Source organism: Microcaecilia unicolor, chromosome 7 (assembly GCF_901765095.1).
Source record: "Microcaecilia unicolor chromosome 7, aMicUni1.1, whole genome shotgun sequence".
NCBI lineage: Eukaryota > Metazoa > Chordata > Amphibia > Gymnophiona > Siphonopidae > Microcaecilia > Microcaecilia unicolor.
This window is the reverse complement of record NC_044037.1, coordinates 16,857,830-16,875,033: the sequence shown is the minus strand read 5'-3', so window position 1 is coordinate 16,875,033 and position 17,204 is coordinate 16,857,830. Positions and strand designations below refer to the sequence as shown.

At 44.6% G+C, this 17,204-nt stretch overlaps 1 protein-coding gene across 6 annotated transcripts in view; it reads right to left on the bottom strand.

The window, feature by feature from the left end:
- Nucleotides 1-3,272: 3,272 nt before the first annotated feature.
- The window catches only part of LOC115473716 (angiomotin-like), a 125,534-nt gene continuing 111,602 nt past the window's right edge, over nt 3,273-17,204 (bottom strand). For 5 of the 6 annotated variants that reach the window (XM_030208762.1, XM_030208764.1, XM_030208763.1 and 2 more), the window contains 4 exons: nt 12,488-12,610; nt 11,204-11,436; nt 9,525-9,752; nt 3,273-7,348 (listed from right to left, as the gene is read on the bottom strand). In XM_030208762.1, coding sequence (XP_030064622.1) covers nt 7,245-7,348; nt 9,525-9,752; nt 11,204-11,436; nt 12,488-12,610 — 688 coding nt within the window. In that variant the 3' untranslated portion in view covers nt 3,273-7,244. The remainder of the gene's footprint in view (nt 7,349-9,524; nt 9,753-11,203; nt 11,437-12,487; nt 12,611-17,204) is intronic. The other variant, XM_030208765.1, reaches the window with a different exon arrangement.

Here is a 17,204-nt window from a genome sequence, read left to right as displayed (position 1 = left end):
ATCTTGTTAATGGCACTTGATATACCGCCTTTCTGAGGTTTTTGCAACTACCTTCAAAGCGGTTTACATATATTCAGGTACTTATTTTGTACCAGGGGCAATGGAGGGTTAAGTGACTTGCCCAGAGTCCCAAGGAGCTGCAGCGGGAATCGAACTCAGTTCCCCAGGATCAAAGTCCACTGCACTAACCACTAGGCTACTCCTCCATTCCCTGTCTAAGCTCCGCCCCTGCATACACCCCCTTTGCAAATACAATCTCTGTAAGTGGGTGTTTGCAGACTAGCGCCTAGGTGGCACGGTAGCATATACACACGTCTCTGCACACATATTACACTCTACACTGGTTTGACTACAAAGGGTCTGGCACCAGCTCCAGTTGATTCAGAACAATGCAGCAGGACTAATAGAAAGTTGGAAGCAATGTGACCACATCACACCATTTTTGCAAAAACTTCACTGGTTGCCGTACAATACAGGGCTAAATTTAAAACTCTATGTCTGATCTTCAAGGACCTTAAAGGAAATGGAATCAAGTACTTGGAAGAACAGGATGACCCTCTACACACCTGCAAGGACACTAAGGTCCTCCCAAGGGGTATCCCCAACCACACCCTCTCCAAAAGACATTACACGATGTGATGATACCAGCAAGCGAGCCTTCTCCGGAGTAGCCCCCACACTCTGGAACGCACTCCCTGAAAGGCTCCGCTTAACACAAGACTCTCTCTAGTTCAGGAAGCAGGTGAAAGCTGGGCTCGTCAATCAGGCCTTTAATGGAAGAACTAACTAACCTTTTAATCTCTCACACACATACAAGGAGCAACACGGGCTGCACATAGGTTTATCCACTCCTACCCTAGCGGAGATATTTAAATCACCTCTCTGACCTCATGTGCAACTTTCTTTAAATTAGTCACCTTATTTTCTAACTCCTCTTACTCTCGTACCTATCGATAGGTTTCATCTTTGCTTATACCCTACACTGTCAGTTAAAATGTTCTGTTACGTATTGTGTTGACATTGTAAGTAGTATACTATGCCATACTTTGTATTATTATTTGAATATTTTTACTGCTGTACATAAGTAATGCCACACTGGGAAAAGACCAAGGGTCCATCGAGCCCAGCATCCTGTCCACGACAGCGGCCAATCCAGGCCAAGGGCACCTGGCAAGCTTCCCAAACGTACAAACATTCTATACAATCAAGCCATTGTGACATCACTAATGAGGTTGGCTCTTATTGGTGGAATGAGCCACTATGACATCACAATAGGTTAAATCACTGCTCTATGTAATAAAAGTGAGCCAAGTAGAGGACATAAGTACATAAGTAATGCCACACTGGGAAAAGACCAAAGGTCCATTGAGCCCAGCATCCTGTCCACGACAGCGGCCAATCCAGGCCAAGGGCACCTGTAATTATCTATTGCCTATGTTTGATTTATTCTTACTATACACCGCCTTGAATTAATTTCTTCAAAAAGGCGGTAAATAAATCCTAATAAATACATAAATTAAATTAATCTAAACTGTTAGCAGAGGCATAACCTAATGGGTTACTGCAGCGGTCCAAGAATCAGGGGAACCGGGTTCGATTCCTGATGCAGCTCCTTATGACTCTGTACCTGTATATAATATGTAAACCATTTTGATTGTAACCACAGAAAGGCAGTACATCATATCCATCCCCTTTCTTTATGCATGGAAATGTTTGTGCCTAGTTGAAAGAATTGCCCAATTAATGCCTGCTTGGAGTTTTCACTGCCACCTGTGCAACATACTGACTGTCAAAAGAGAGGATCTGCTGTTAGTAAATGACACAAACTTCCTCCAACGGAGGCTGTATTCATGCTAGCAGGAAAAAGGCCTCAAAGAGCTTCCAGGTCCTCAACTGATCTGTCGAAGCTATAACGGGTCTCTAGACCCTACTTTCATCCTTGGCCAAAAAACCTGCTGTTACGTTATTAAATTAATCTAAGTACTGATGGACACAATTTATATATGTGTCTTATACCTTGAGGCCTTTTTCCTGCTAGCCTGAAGACAGCCTCCGTTGGAGGAAGTTTGTGTCATTTACTAACAGCAGATCCTCTCTTTTGGTTTTATTTATGATCGTTTGATCTGCATTCGAACCAACATCAGTACATACTGACTGTCACCAAACAAGGAAATTGAGCCTGCCATGAGTGGGAAAGCACAAGGAGTTCGATTCCCACTTCAGGCACGGGCAGCTCCTTGTGACTCTGGGCAAGTCACTTAACCCTCCATTGCCCCAGGTACAAATAAGTACCTGTATATAATATGTAAACCCCACAGAAAGGCAGCATGTCAAGTCCCAGTTCCCTTTCCCTATTTCAGATTCTACATGGAATGTTGCTACTATTTGAGATTCTACATGGAATGTTAATGTTGTTATTCCACTAGCAACATTCCATGTAGAAGCCTGCCCTTGCAGCCGTGCAGGCTTCTGTTTCTGTGAGTCTGACGTCCTGCACGTACGTGCAGGACGTCAGACTCACAGAAACAGAAGCCTGCACGGCTGCAAGGGCAGGCTTCTACATGGAATGTTGCTAGTGGAGGAGTGGCCTAGTGGTTAGTGTGGTGGACTTTGGTCCTGGGGAACTGGGTTCTATTCCCACTGCAGGCACAGGCAGCTCCTTGTGACTCAGGGCAAGTCACTTAACCCTCCATTGCCCCAGGTACAAATAAGTACCTGTATATTTAAGCCGCATTGAGCCTGCCATGAGTGGGAAAGCGTGGGGTACAAATGTAACAAAAAAAAACAAAAACATTTTATAAAGGAATACTTAATGTTTTCAGGGGTTTATGTTTCGGGAGGATTCAAGATTTTCTTTTTTAAAAATGTAACTCCCTAGTTGTCTTGTCTTTCTATTTTCCCAAGATGATCTCTGGGGGGTAGGGTAGAAATGTTTCCCCTCAAAGCTGTTTGACATGCTTGTTAAGATAGAGATTTCTGTCATGTTGTTCATGTACGATTCTGTATTATGGATAGATTTCTAATAAAGACCATAAAAAAATAAAAAGAAATTTATATAAAATATATATGAGAGAGAGAGAGAGAAATAAACATTCTAAAGAAATGTAGTCAACAAAGCAATCTTTCCTTCTCTGTAAAATTCTCCTTTCGTACAGCAAATCGCAACAGATTCCAAAAATGAAAAAAGTGCTTTGTAATGGCCAAGTATGGATGCAGAAATTAAACAAACGTGTGACTCTTTGGAATGACGACACAGGAAAAGCAACCAGAGCTATAGATTAGATTCTTTTATTTTCCAGTTCTAGAGCACAGCAACAGAAAAGCAGAACAGTGCAAAAATAATTTTTCTGATACAAAACTTGTAAAAAGTTACCATGAAAAAAAAAAAAAAAATTTTGCCCAGCAAATATTTGACATAGAATGAGACACCGCATGGGCATCTTCGCCAGAGCAGGTAAATAGGGACCTGAATGGGCGTGGCTTTAATTCCATTCAAAATGAAATACGGTCCTCAGATTCTGTCGTGCGGCACTGTCCTTCCTGGATAATTTTGGTGTAAAAATGTTGTTTCACCTCATCAGGGCTCTGGCTGAAGTCTCCTGCCCCCACCAAGTGCCCTGAAAGATCCTTCAAGATCAGGGATAGGCAACTCCGGTCCCTCCAGTGCCACAGGTCAGGTTTTCAGGATATCCACAACGAATTTGCACAAGGCAGATTGGCATACAATGGAGGTAGTGCATGCAAACGTAATCTGATGCATATTCGTGGTGGGTATCCATGAAAACTTGGCCTGCCTGTGGCACCCAAGGCCCCGGAGCTGCCTATCCCTGTTCCAAGAGCACATTAAAAGGTGGTGTCACAGTCCAGAGATTTACCAATGGAAAGTTTCTGGAAACACCAAGAAAACATGCCATTTGTAGGTAGAACACTTAAGGACTCTCTCCTCGACTGTTATGCGGGAGGACCAACCTTCCTACTGACTGCACATCCCCAATGAGCAAGAGGTTATATCCCAAAATTCTGCACTATGGAATGCATTTTCATGGACGGTCACATTCGTTTCCTTCTGTATTCACCCCAAACAATTCTCATACATACCAGATGAGGGAAAGATGCCAGTTAGAAAAGGGTCAACTTTTTCCAACGGTAAAAACTTTCCTCATGCTCCTCCTTCTCAAAGTAACTAAGAAAATGGCTGAACAGGTTGTATAGCAATATCCAGTGAATAAAAAATTACATACCACTGGGAACAAAGTCCACGTACTTTACAACCAAGCTAAGGGCTTTTCCCCTACAGAAGCAGGTGGATGCTACATGCAGAACACATGCCATCTGCTTGGGAACGCGAACAGAAGCTGAGCAGAGAGGCGATATCGTTTCACGTGAACTGCAACAGAAGCCTTAATGATATAAAACCATACTCCTTCGTAATATGGACCTACTTCATTTTTAAAAAAAAGGTATAGCAAAACAGCTTAAACGTTGTTCTTAAGACATTACAACTCCCATTTTACTCCCACAAGAGAAGGTCCATGTGAGTAAACCAATCCTGTATCCCCCAAGTACAGAATAGCTACATACAGTAAACCTCTTAGTTGGTCCCAACTGGTCGTCGGCTTTAGAAATGTCCGACAGTAGTTTTGGATGTACGTAGGGGCTTTGCATCACAGGACAATAATCCCCACCACCAACTGGAAGTAGGTGAACTGAGACCCAGGGAGAACCTGTGACTTGCCAGGGTAAAATGGAGGGTTAAAGACAAGGAGTTCCGGACTCTTCCATCCAATATCCAAAACAGACAACCTCTCTGTCTCTTCCACCAGCAAAACAATTAGCAAAAGCGATTCACATCTGTGCAGGCTATGCAGCCTGGTCGTACAAGCAGATTCACCGCATTATGCTTGGCACCAGATCATCTCAGGTCTTCTAGCATAAAGACACGACGAACTGCCTAGCAACCCACCTTTAAAGAGGTCTTTCTTTTTAATCGTAACTTCTGAACAGCTTTCGTGATCCTGTTTTCAAATATTGCCAAAAAAAACAATCCAAGTGCATTCACATGTGGATCCGGAGAAGGATCACACAAACACACAGAGTTTAAAACTTCAAAAGATTTGCAGGCCTCTGGCCGCCTGAAAAATCTGTCACCTTACATTATACAAAACCATCACTGTACAAATAACATGTTTTCAGAAAAAAAAAAACACAGAATGAAATCAATTTTTAAACTACAGGAAATTCAGCTGCACTCAACTGCTCTTCAAACGTCACACACACAGACAAAATAAAAAAAAAACGTTATCTCAGAACACTGACAACTTTCACTTAAGCTGCAAAAAAAAAAAAATCAGCATTCCTTCGTTTCACTCACAAATAAAAAAAAAGGTCAGCATTTAAATTAAACCAAGTCAAATACTGTACATTCAAGGGTTCAATTCACGATTTCCTGGCTCCAGTTCCTCTGCTGGAAAAGTGCTCAACTCAATACTTTCTCCGTTTCCAGCTCAGGATGATAAGACTCCACACCACCGACAGATGCGTGGGCTGGAGTGACTCGAATGACGCCATCCCTCCAAAGACCGCAACCCTCCCCAGCCCTCACCAATGGGGACAAGTCCTCAGAGTATCATCCCAAGTGAAAGAGAATACAGGAAACACCTTGTAAAAAAAAGTACACACCTAACGCCTCTATTGTAAAAAAAACGCAGAGGAAGTTACACAAAAGCTTTGGAGAAGAGCAAACTTCACATGATGAAAAGCAAGAATACCCACCTCTTTCCCCTCCAGCTGAGACAAAACTGCTCCAGTCTGCCTTTTGTATAAACTTCACATGGCATAAAAAGTTTGCATAACAGAGGCCAAAGAGACCACGGCATAACTAGAATTTTCAAACTGCAATTCTGTCATATTTTTCAGACAGATATATCTTTGCTATAACATGTAGTTAAAAATAAACGTTTAGAATGCATAGCAATACAAAATTGACAAATCGGAAACGCTACAGAAGACAACTGCAGAAATGATAAATATACGACAATTTATATCGTGTTTAGTGCATATTCACACACATTACGAACGAAAGCTGCCATGTCCTTCAAAAGGTTTCGTTTAACAAACGACTCAATGCTTAGAGTCTATTAAAATAGATATATTCTTATAGAAAAGATATGTTTTATAATCATTTTCATGAAGTATTTGTGCTAACATAATCACATTTAAATGATTTCTGATACCAGGGATTGAACACCAGGACTGCATTCGGTAAAGTGTGGATATCTCACGTCGTTCAACACCGATGCACGTGAAACCAGTTTCAAACAGGATTGTTAAGTCTGCTAAAAAGACCTTCCCCATTCTGATACCGCCAGTACTCGTATGAAAGTTCAACAAGATGTTACCCCCCCTACCCCCACCCCCTCGTTTAATCTCTATGCAATGGAACGACAGCTGGACTGTTCCACCAGAAGCCTGACATAACACTTCCTGCTCGGTTTTTTTTTCTTAAAATGAGCTCCCCATATTATGCTGTGCAGCTCCCTTGAAAGCACAAGACAGGGAAATTTTATACAACATGCTTCAAAGTGCACAGACTGCTGCCCTCTTAGTATGATAAAGCGTGTTGTCTTTCATACGTTTGCCAGGCAGATCTGCTCAGCGAACTTTCATACAGCTTCACCTTACATTGGTAAGAAACACCAGCCGTAGCATCTGTATTAATACTTACAGCAGCCTTTGGTCAATCTCTTGGTTAAGTTTTACAAAAGAAGTCTTTCAGCTGGCAGGGCACAGATACAGCAAAGAGGAGAAATGTCCCTGCAGTGGGGACGGGAAGGCTGACTATTCCTACAGTCCATCACATAGATGACGTTCCTTCAAGCCCTTGGCCAGCAAGGGTTGAGAGTAAGCCATCACCCCCGTCCACAACAGAGATGGGAGGCCAAATTGGAATATGCAACCCACCTCTTTGTTTCCAAACTAATTCTTATTCATTTCCTCCCGTAGGTAACACACTCAAGAGACCGTGGCTTTGTTCCACCATCCACAGTTCCAGTATGAAACCTTCAAAACTAAGGTACAGAATACGTTAATGGTGATAAATAATTTATCTGTATAAATTCTTTTCTCACACATAGCTAAAGGAGGAAGCGGGTCTCTTGTCTTTTTGTTTTTCTTTTTAACATTTTCAGACTGAACAAAATTCTCACTGAAACCGAACGTTTCGTAGCTAAAGTCGTGGGCTGTCTTCAGATGAGATATTCCACCATTTCTCCGTCGGTGAGGTCCTGCCCCAGAGCCGGCAGTGGACGTTTCCTCTCCAGAGTACTGCACTGAAACCCCGCACTGTCTGCTGAAGAGACAAAGAAGAAAAGAATCAGACTTCAGTCTAATCCAAAAAAGTCTAGTTCAAGACAGAACACGATGAAATATTGAATACACATGGTAACAATAGGATGTTCCACCGACTCTATTTACATCTACAAAAAATGCAGATGTTGAGGGCATTAAAATTTAAAACAGGGGGTAATACTTGCTAATATTACATTTGGAAGAAACTGAAGAAGACAAGTTTTTAAAAAAAGTCATTTACCCGAGAAAGGTGTCAACCTACCAAACAGTGCACTAGAGCTCAACGCACAGTTTCCGATCACATGGAAAGGGAAATGGGACATGATATACCGCCTTTCTGAGGTTTTTGCAACTACCTTCAAAGATGGAATGTTGCTACTATTGAGATTCTACATGGAATGTTAATGTGGCTATTCCACTAGCCACATTCCATGTAGAAGCCTGCCCCTGCAGATCAGCAACCCGGCCGCGCAGGCTTCTGTTTCTGTGAGTCTGATGTCCTGCACATATGTGCAGGATGTCAGACTCACAGAAACAGAAGCCTGCATGGCCGCGTTGCTGATCTGCAAGGGCAGGCTTCTACATGGAATGTGGCTAGTGGAATAGCAACATTGCATGTAGAATCTTGAATAGAAGCAACATCAACTTTCCATGATGATAAATGAAGAGGAAAACTAGATTTACAAATACAAATGATTTTCTAGGACCACTGTGATTTGTGCCTCTCTTTTTTCCTTTGCCCACTTTATAACCCACATCTCATCATAGACTTTGTGCCTAGGTGACACAGATTGCCTGCTGGTGAAGAACTGGTAGGAAAGGGAAATGGGACTTGATATACCGCCTTTCTGTGGTTTTTGCAACTACATTCAAAGTGCTACTTATTTGTACCTGGGGCAATGGAGGGTTAAGTGACTTGCCCAGAGTCACAAGGAGCTGCAGTGGGAATTAAACTCAGTTCCCCAAGATCAAAGTCCACTGCACTAACCACTAGGCTACTCCTCCACTCCACTAAAAAGAAATACGGTGCCCAATATTTTAATCAGATTGTATGCAAAGAATTTACATGCAAAAAGTGTGCTAACAGGGGAGACCAAACACTTTGCTGCACAGTAACATAGTAGATGACGGCAGATAAAGACCAGTACAGTCCATCCAGTCTGCCCAACAAGATAAACTCATAGCACAAGGTACGATGCATGGCTGTGCACTACCAGCAAAACTTAAATCTATGCACAAAAAAAACGGAGTTACATGCGCATCCGTTATATAAATGTGTCTGCAACGCTAAATATTACTGGCATGGGACCATTTCAGTTTGTGCAGTCCAGCACTTTACCCTTCATTTCACTGCTACGGCAGCTCCCCCCTTACCCCTGTGTTCAACAACACAATAACCTCAGTTGCTCAACTCCTGCCTTTGTAATTTCAAAATTCAAATTGCAAGAATATATCAAACAAGAAAGTAAGATGAGCTACAGAGAATAAAAACATTAAAAGAATGCAAAAAAGAAGAAATACAGACAAACGTTTAACACACTGGGGGGAGGGGGGGGCGGGGTGGACAGGTTGGGCAGAAGTTTTGTAAGTTTAATGACAGTTTGTTAGAGGATAAGGATGTGTGGGAAGGGATTAAAGAGGATATTCAGGAGTATTTCCAATTGGACAACACTTGAGGGGTTGCGAGCAGAGGGAACTGAGAATGGTTTCAAAGCATTTATAAAAGAGGGAAGCTGCAAAAGGCAGAGGCCACGGAGGATGCGGGCCACAGAATTGGAAATGGGAGAGGCAGGACTGAGGTCAAACCCTCAGGAACAAACAACTCTGCAGATCACCAAACAACAATGATCTTCAAAGAAATTTATTGTTGCACACAGTGGGGGGATTTCTCTCGTTTAAAAAAAAAAAGCCCAACATGGTGAAACGAGGCCACTTCCTCAGGCTTTTTATGAGGGCAAGGGCAACCGGGGGCCTTAATCATGCACAATATTCACTATGCCGTGCTGATGGTGAAGCAGCTCCATTTTGAACAGGGCAATAAGGCCACTCATGTCGTGGCCCAGAGCTAGACAGGCCTGGACGAGGGGAAACTTTTCCTTTTGAGAAGGGATGCAAAGGAAACTGAAGCAATACCGAGCAAGATGCGCAGAGCTGCAAGTCAGCTGTGCATGAAATACCTGTTTTGTCCGTGCTGTACATAGCGGGGCTTGGAGCAGTGAGCCGCCCAGGTGCTGGAGAGACGCTAGAGGGTGGGGCTTTATTCTGCTCAGTCCCTCGATCTGTCTGCGTGCTACAGTCTCGGCTGCCGGTCTTCGAGTGCGCAGACAGCAGGGGAGTGGAAGGAAGCACTGGCGAAGGTGTGGAAGAAATCGATTCAGCTCGATATTCTGTACCCAGGAGAACACCTTGAGTAAAGCAAGAAATATTTCAAATCAGGTACACCTGGGACTTTTTTTGTTTTCTTTTTCTACAGTGGTTCTACAGAGTAACCTATCAAAATGCTCCTTAAATCAGTGCATGAAAACAGACCGTCCAGGCCTTCGACCACTTGCTTTGCTCCCTGCTAAACTTTCTCCACATCTTTTACTACTACTACTTATCATTTCTATAGCGCTACCGGACGTACGCAGCGCTTCACACTTGAACATGGAGAGACAGTCCCTGCTCAATAGAGCTTACAATCTAATTATGACAGACAGACAGGACAAGTAAGGGATAAGGGTTAGGACAGACAGGACATATCAGGGATAGGGGACAGTTGAAGGTTTAGGTTTAGGAGTTAAAAGCAGCATCGAAGAGGTGGATTTTTAGCCTAGATTTGAAGATGGCCAGAGATGAGGCTTGGCGTACTGGCTCAGGAAGTTTATTCCAGGCATAAGGTGCAGCAAGATAAGAGGAACGGAGTCTGGAGTTAGCGGTGGAGGAGAAGGGTGCAGAAAAGAGAGATTTGCCCAGTGAGCGGAGTTCCCGGGGAGGAATGTAGGGAGAGATGAGAGTGGAGAGGTATTGAGGAGCTGCAGAGTGAATGCACTTATAGGTCAATAAGAGGAGTTTGAACTGTATGTGGAAACAGATAGGAAGCCAGTGAAGTGACTTGAGGAGAGGGCTAATATGAGCATAACGGCACTGGCGGAATATTAGTCGTGCAGCAGAATTTTGAACAGACTGAAGAGGAGAGAGATGGCTAAGTGGGAGACCTGTGAGAAGCAAGTTGCAGTAGTCTAAGCGGGAGGTGATAAGAGTCACCAAATCTACCAACCAGGGGCCTAGCCACACCTCACGGTGGGAGGGGCACATTTTGGTCTGCCTCCCTGCTGTCACCCCCCACCGCTCCCCACCCACTACCTTGGCTGGTGGGGGTCTCCAAACCCTGCCAGTTGAAGCCTTGTCCAGCGCCGGTCTCTGGCGCCACCACATTGCCTGCCCTGCTCCGTCTTCCCCTCACATCCTGCACGCTCCTTTTAGTGAAACTGAGCATGCTCAGTCTCACTAAAAGGAGCGTGCCGGACGCGAGGGGAAGACAGAGCAGGGCCGGAGACCGGCGCTGGGCAACGCATCAAGCTGGCTGGGGTTGGGGAGCCCCACCAGCAAACCCAGGGGCCCACAGGAATTTTTTTTTTTTGGGGGGGGAGGGCAGACCCCCATGGCCCCATCAGGTTTTCAGGATATCAACAATAATAGATTTAGATACCAAGGAAGCAGTGCATGAAAATCTCTCATATTCCTAGAACATATCCTGAAAACCTGATAGAACTAGGTGTTTCTGAAGGACTGGGTTTAGAAGCACTGTATTAGAGGATCAGAAAGAGCCTGGGGGGGGGGGGGGGAGAGGGAGGGGTGAAACGAGAAAGAATACCTAAGCTGCCTTTCCAGCTCTTCTCCTCCCTTTTATCCTCCATGATGGGCGTGCTACTCAAGGTTGAAGAGTGGGACAACAAGCCAGAACCAGCATTAGCTATTGACATTAAGGATTTAGATGGTCTCATGGTTGAGGGCTGGTCAGTCTTGTTTATTTCCTTCCGGGATCGCTGTTGAAGGACCTTAATCATGGCATCCTTTTCAATGATCTGGGCATGAAGTGTCTTTATCCTGAGAGGCAGAACAGAGGGAGCAAGGTTAGGTATACCGAGCACACACTGCTGCTGGAACAGACACTGCAGACATGAAAGGATTATATATATATATCCAAGCAGAGAAATATGACACATCATCAGGCAGTTTACTACTGTTTCCTTGGCAAGCCTTCCTTTTATATAAACATTTTCAATAACTGTGGTCAGTCCTGCCCACTTGCAGTACTAGAGCAAGAGAGGGCTTGCGTGACCACATCCCTTACTATCAACTCACACAAATGGAATTCTCTTATCTTCACTTCCATGGCCGTCAACTCAGCCACGTTCAACTAGAGCAGTGATGGCGAACCTTTCAGAGATCCAGTGCCCAAACAGCAACCCAAAATCTAATTATTTATTTGAAGTGCCAACAGGGCAATTTAACAGGTGGTGCATTCCCCCCTCCCCCTCCCTCCCAGTTCCAGGGGCCCCCCTCCCTCCCTTCGAGTTCCAGGCCCCCTCCCTCCAAATTTTAAAAGTCAACTATCTTATCTCGTCGGGATTAGGGCGGCGGCAGCAGCGGTAAAAAGCATGCAGGCTCGGCTCGGTGCTTAGTTCAGTTTTCCCTTCTCTCTCAGCTCTGGTCCCGCCCTCATTTCTTGTTTCCGCAAGGGCGGGACCAGAGCTGAGAGAGAGAAGGGAAAACTGAACTAAGCACCGAGCCAAGCATGCATTCTGCCACCCTAACCCCAACGAGGTAAAATAGATGACTTTTAAAATTCGGAGGGAGGGGCCTGGAACTTGAAGGGAGGAGGGAACAAACTTCCGGTGGGTGAGGCGATGGCGCGCGTGCCCTCTCTGGCACGCGTGCCATAGGTTCGCCATCACCGAACTAGAATATCACTGCATCAACCTGGTTCTAAAACTAAGCTTCAGAACCAGTGAAATACTAACCATGAAGAACTGTACTTGAGAGTGACACCTTACACTGTACCAGCCAACCGTCTCCGATAGGCCAAAGAATCTCATTTTCTCCAGGAAAAAAACACTACAGATACTAGAACACCATGAGTTGCCACCCAACTTACCTGCCTTCCATATCTATGCATCTTCTGTTGGCCACGAGAATCTCTTCCTCTTCCTTCTGGATACGGGCTTCAAGGGAAGCATCGTAGCTGTTGTTGGGAGAGTGGCTAATGATGGTGGTATCCCTAGTGAAAAGTGAGAAATACCAGAGGCAAGTTAACCCCAGTGAAATTTCTGAGATAGGCTTAGCAATGCAATATAAGAACTTGAAGAAGGTCCATTGTCAACAACCATCCCCAAAGTATGTATTTCTTATTATGTTCAGTCGTACACAGGCATATGGCTTCCATACTCTGAAATATTTTTGCTTAAAACTATAGTACCCAAATTTTTAAAGACTTACAGTCAACATCAATGTCAATATCTTTTTTTTTTTTCTAATTCGGTCCGTCCATCGTAGGTTGTAGGCATTAAAAAAAAACCCCAGCAACTTAGGGGTCCTTTTACTAAAGGGATGCTGACTGGCAACCTGGAACTACCATCGACCCAATGTGGGTTCTGCCTCGAGCATGTGCCATTTGCGGCGCCACAGAAAATAATTCTGTAAATTTCTCGCATGCAGCTAACCCAGCAGTACTACTACTACTACTTATTTCTATAGCGCTACAAGGCATACGCAGCACTGTACACCACACACAAAAAAGACAGTCCCTGCTCAAAGAGCTTACAATCTAGATAAGACAGACAGAACAATTAAGGGTAAGGGAATAAAGAGGTGAGGATAAAAGGACAGGGCAAGTGAGCAGTGGTAAAGAGGTGGGCTTTGAGTTTGGACTTGAAAACGGCCAAAGAGGGGGCTAGACGTACAGGCTCGGGAAGTCTATTCCAGGCGTGAGGTGCAGCGAGATAAAAGGAACGGAGTCTGGAATCAGCAGTAGAGGAGAAGAGGACAGATAAGAGAAATCGGCAGTAAATCGGGTTACCGCAGGAGCCCTTACCACCACACCTCAGTGGGTGGCGGGAAGTGCTCCCCCCCCCCCCCACCACCACATGGCAAGAATAGTTTTACTGCATGGCCATGTCTTTTTTTTTAGGGGCTTTTTACCTCGTGCGGTAAGAAGGACCCTGGTGCGCAGCAAAAAGAGCGCTCACTGCAGGTTCCTTTTTACCTCAGCTTGGTAAAAGGACCCCCTTAAGCATGGACTGGGAAGCAGGTGGGATTATATACACAGCAGCAAAATTCAGCCATTCCACAAATTAGGACACCCAAACAGGTCCAATTTATAAGAGTGGGGCAACTGCGCCACTTCCAAGTATATCCAGTGGTGATAAAAACGGTCGGAACCACTGAACGTATGAATAAAGTCAAACGCTGCTGTTGATGCTTGATCCAGACGCAGCTGAAAAGCGGACTAAACAGTGTGGCCACCTCCTTCTAGGCAGGTGAACACTGAAAAAAAAAAAAAAAAAAAAAGGTCACTGCCCAGCTGTGCATCCAGGCTCAGAATCACACCATGACCACCAGGTATCGGAATGTTCCAGAGCCAACGCTGCTCCAGATTTCTCAGTGGAAACAAGAGTTTGGCCCCTGCAAATACTGTTTTGATTTCTGCATTGAAAATAAGAGACTAATATCCCCCTAGGACTTCAAGAACAACAAAGATGGATGGGGAAATTTACCATACCAGAATTGGTTTCATTTTAGAATACCAAATGGTACATAGATTCTGCAAATGGCCAGTAAAGGTATTATGGGGGCTTCTTTCACTGGGGTGTTTCCCATGAGCTAAGGCCATTTTTACCATGGCCAATTTTTTCATTTATCAAATTAATGGCCACGTGCTAAAGTTGCCATTAGTGAGTGGCCATTATTAAAAATTAGAACATGAGACCTTTACCAATACCTATTTTGAAGGGGGTAAGGGCTACATGCTAACCATGTGCTAATCATTTAGGGGCCCTGCGCTAGAAGCGGCGGCTGGTTTTGCCATGCCCCAAGGCTCCTTTTACCGCAGTGGGTGAAAATTACGTAAGAAGAAAAGAGTAGCCATACTGGGTCAGACCAATGGTCCATTTAACCTAGTATCCTGTTTTCCAAACAGTGGCCAATCCAGGTCACAAGTACCTGGCAGAAACCCAAATCGTGGCAACATTCCATGTAGAACCCCAAAGAACATCAAGATTCTGAAATCCTAAAGAGTGACAAGATTCCGTGCAGAATCTCAAAAAGTAGCAACATTCCATGTAGAACCCCAAAGAATAGCAAGATTCTGGAATCCTAAAGAGTGACAAGATTCCGTGCAGAATCTCAAAGAGTAGCAACATTCTATATTACAAATCCCATAGCAAGCAGCTGCTTCCCATGCCTGTCTCAATAGCAGACTATGGGCTTTTCCTCCAGGAATTTGTCCAACCCAGATACACTAACCGCTGTTACAACATCCTCCGGCAAAGAGTTCCAGAGCTTAACTATTCGTTGAGTGAAAAAATATTTCCTCCTATTTGTTTTAAAAATATTTCCATGTAACTTCCTCAAGTGTCCCCTAGTCTTGTACTTTTGGAACGAGTAAATAAAACTCGATTACTTTTACCCATTCTACACCACTCAGGATTTTGTTGACCTCAATCATAACTCCCCCTCATCCGTCTCTTTTCCAAGCTGCCTTTCCTCATACAAGAGAAGTTCTACCCTCTTTATCATTTTGGCCGCTCTTCTTTGAACCTTTTCTAATTCTGCTATATCTTTTTTGAGACACGGCGACCAGAATTGAACGCAATACTCAAGGTGCAGAAGCACCATGGAGTGATACAAAGGCATTTTTGGTCTTATTCACCATCCCTTTCCTGATAATTCCTAGCATCCCGTTTCCTTTTTTTGGCCGCCGCCGAACACTGAGCCGAAGATTTCAGCTTATTATCTTCGATGACATGCGTTAAGTTTGCACTGTTGCAGTCATTTTGGAGGGAGCATTTACCATCACCCATTGAGGTGGCAGTAAGGGCTCCCACACTAATCTGGTAGTAACTGGGCAGTGCGCAGCACTACCCAATTACTGCCAGGTAACCCCCAAGCGGTAATATTTTTCCCTAATTACTGCTAGTGCCGGAAATGGGGCGCTGGGGGTGGAACTAGCATCGGCACCCACGGTGGGCTGGTGATAGTTCCGGATTGGCTCTATTCATGGGAGGGGATGCCGGGGAGGAGGGGGTTAGACCTCCAGCCCCCCCATGTTGCTTGACTCGGGGTTGGGGTACTTAGGGGTCTGGTGGTCCCATGGACCTCCAAGCCCCTGTGTCTGACAGGCCTGGGCTTTTGACAGCCCAGACCTGTCAAGCAAGTGCGAGAGGACTGTGCCCGAGCGCATGCTCAGGTACAATCCTCTCGCACTTTTACCCTATGATCAGCGTGCTTAAATTTGCATGCTATTATCTCTGATCATAGGGGCGATAAAGCCCCGCGCTGTTTCAGTGCTATTTTTAGAGCGCTGTTTGGAACAGCATGGGGCTTTTGATCATCTGCCCATGAGCAAAGTATAAAGGAACAGTCTTTCCTCAGTGTTTAATCCAGGCTACCAGAAAGATCAAAGCACATAAAGGCCAAACAAGGAAAAGGAATGCAGAAACAGCAGAACCTTCAGATGCTAAGACCAAAAAGAATATGGCTTTCTTTTTTTTTTCTTTGCACTTCTAGTTCAGCTTACTGCAAGGATGGTTAGAGAGACTGTTTTCCAAGGTGGGTCCTCGACAGCCACAGACATCTCACAATTACTGAAAAACAAAACAAAAACCCCAACAACAACAATAAAAAAACCTACCCCCGCATGGCCAAGAAATTTTAGAATTTAGGTCACTAGGGACTTATTAACCAGTATGTCACTGAGCATCCCTGGGTTATCCGACACAGGTAGGGTTAAGCTGGTTAAAATCCAGCATCTAAAGCTAACGGTTTCCTAAAGGACAAGTCCATAAACCGCTACTAAATGGACTTGGGAAAAATCCACAATTCCGTGAATAACGTATAGAATGTTTGTACGTTTGGGAAGCTTGCCAGGTGCCCTTGGCCTGGATTGGCCGCTGTCGTGGACAGGATGCTGGGCTCGATGGACCTTTGGTCTTTTCCTAGTGTGGCATTACTTATGTACTTACAGTGGGGGAAATAAGTATTTGATCCCTTGCTGATTTTGTAAGTTTGCCCACTGACAAAGACATGAGCAGCCCATAATTGAAGGGTAGGTTATTGGTAACAGTGAGAGATAGCACATCACAAATTAAATCCGGAAAATCACATTGTGGAAAGTATATGAATTTATTTGCATTCTGCAGAGGGAAATAAGTATTTGATCCCTCTGGCAAACAAGACCTAATACTTGGTGGCAAAACCCTTGTTGGCAAGCACAGCGGTCAGACGTCTTCTGTAGTTGATGATGAGGTTTGCACACATGTCAGGAGGAATTTTGGTCCACTCCTCTTTGCAGATCATCTCTAAATCATTAAGAGTTCTGGGCTGTCGCTTGGCAACTCGCAGCTTCAGCTCCCTCCATAAGTTTTCAATGGGATTAAGGTCTGGTGACTGGCTAGGCCACTCCATGACCCTAATGTGCTTCTTCCTGAGCCACTCCTTTGTTGCCTTGGCTGTATGTTTTGGGTCATTGTCGTGCTGGAAGACCCAGCCACGACCCATTTTTAAGGCCCTGGCGGAGGGAAGGAGGTTGTCACTCAGAATTGTACGGTACATGGCCCCATCCATTCTCCCATTGATGCGGTGAAGTAGTCCTGTGC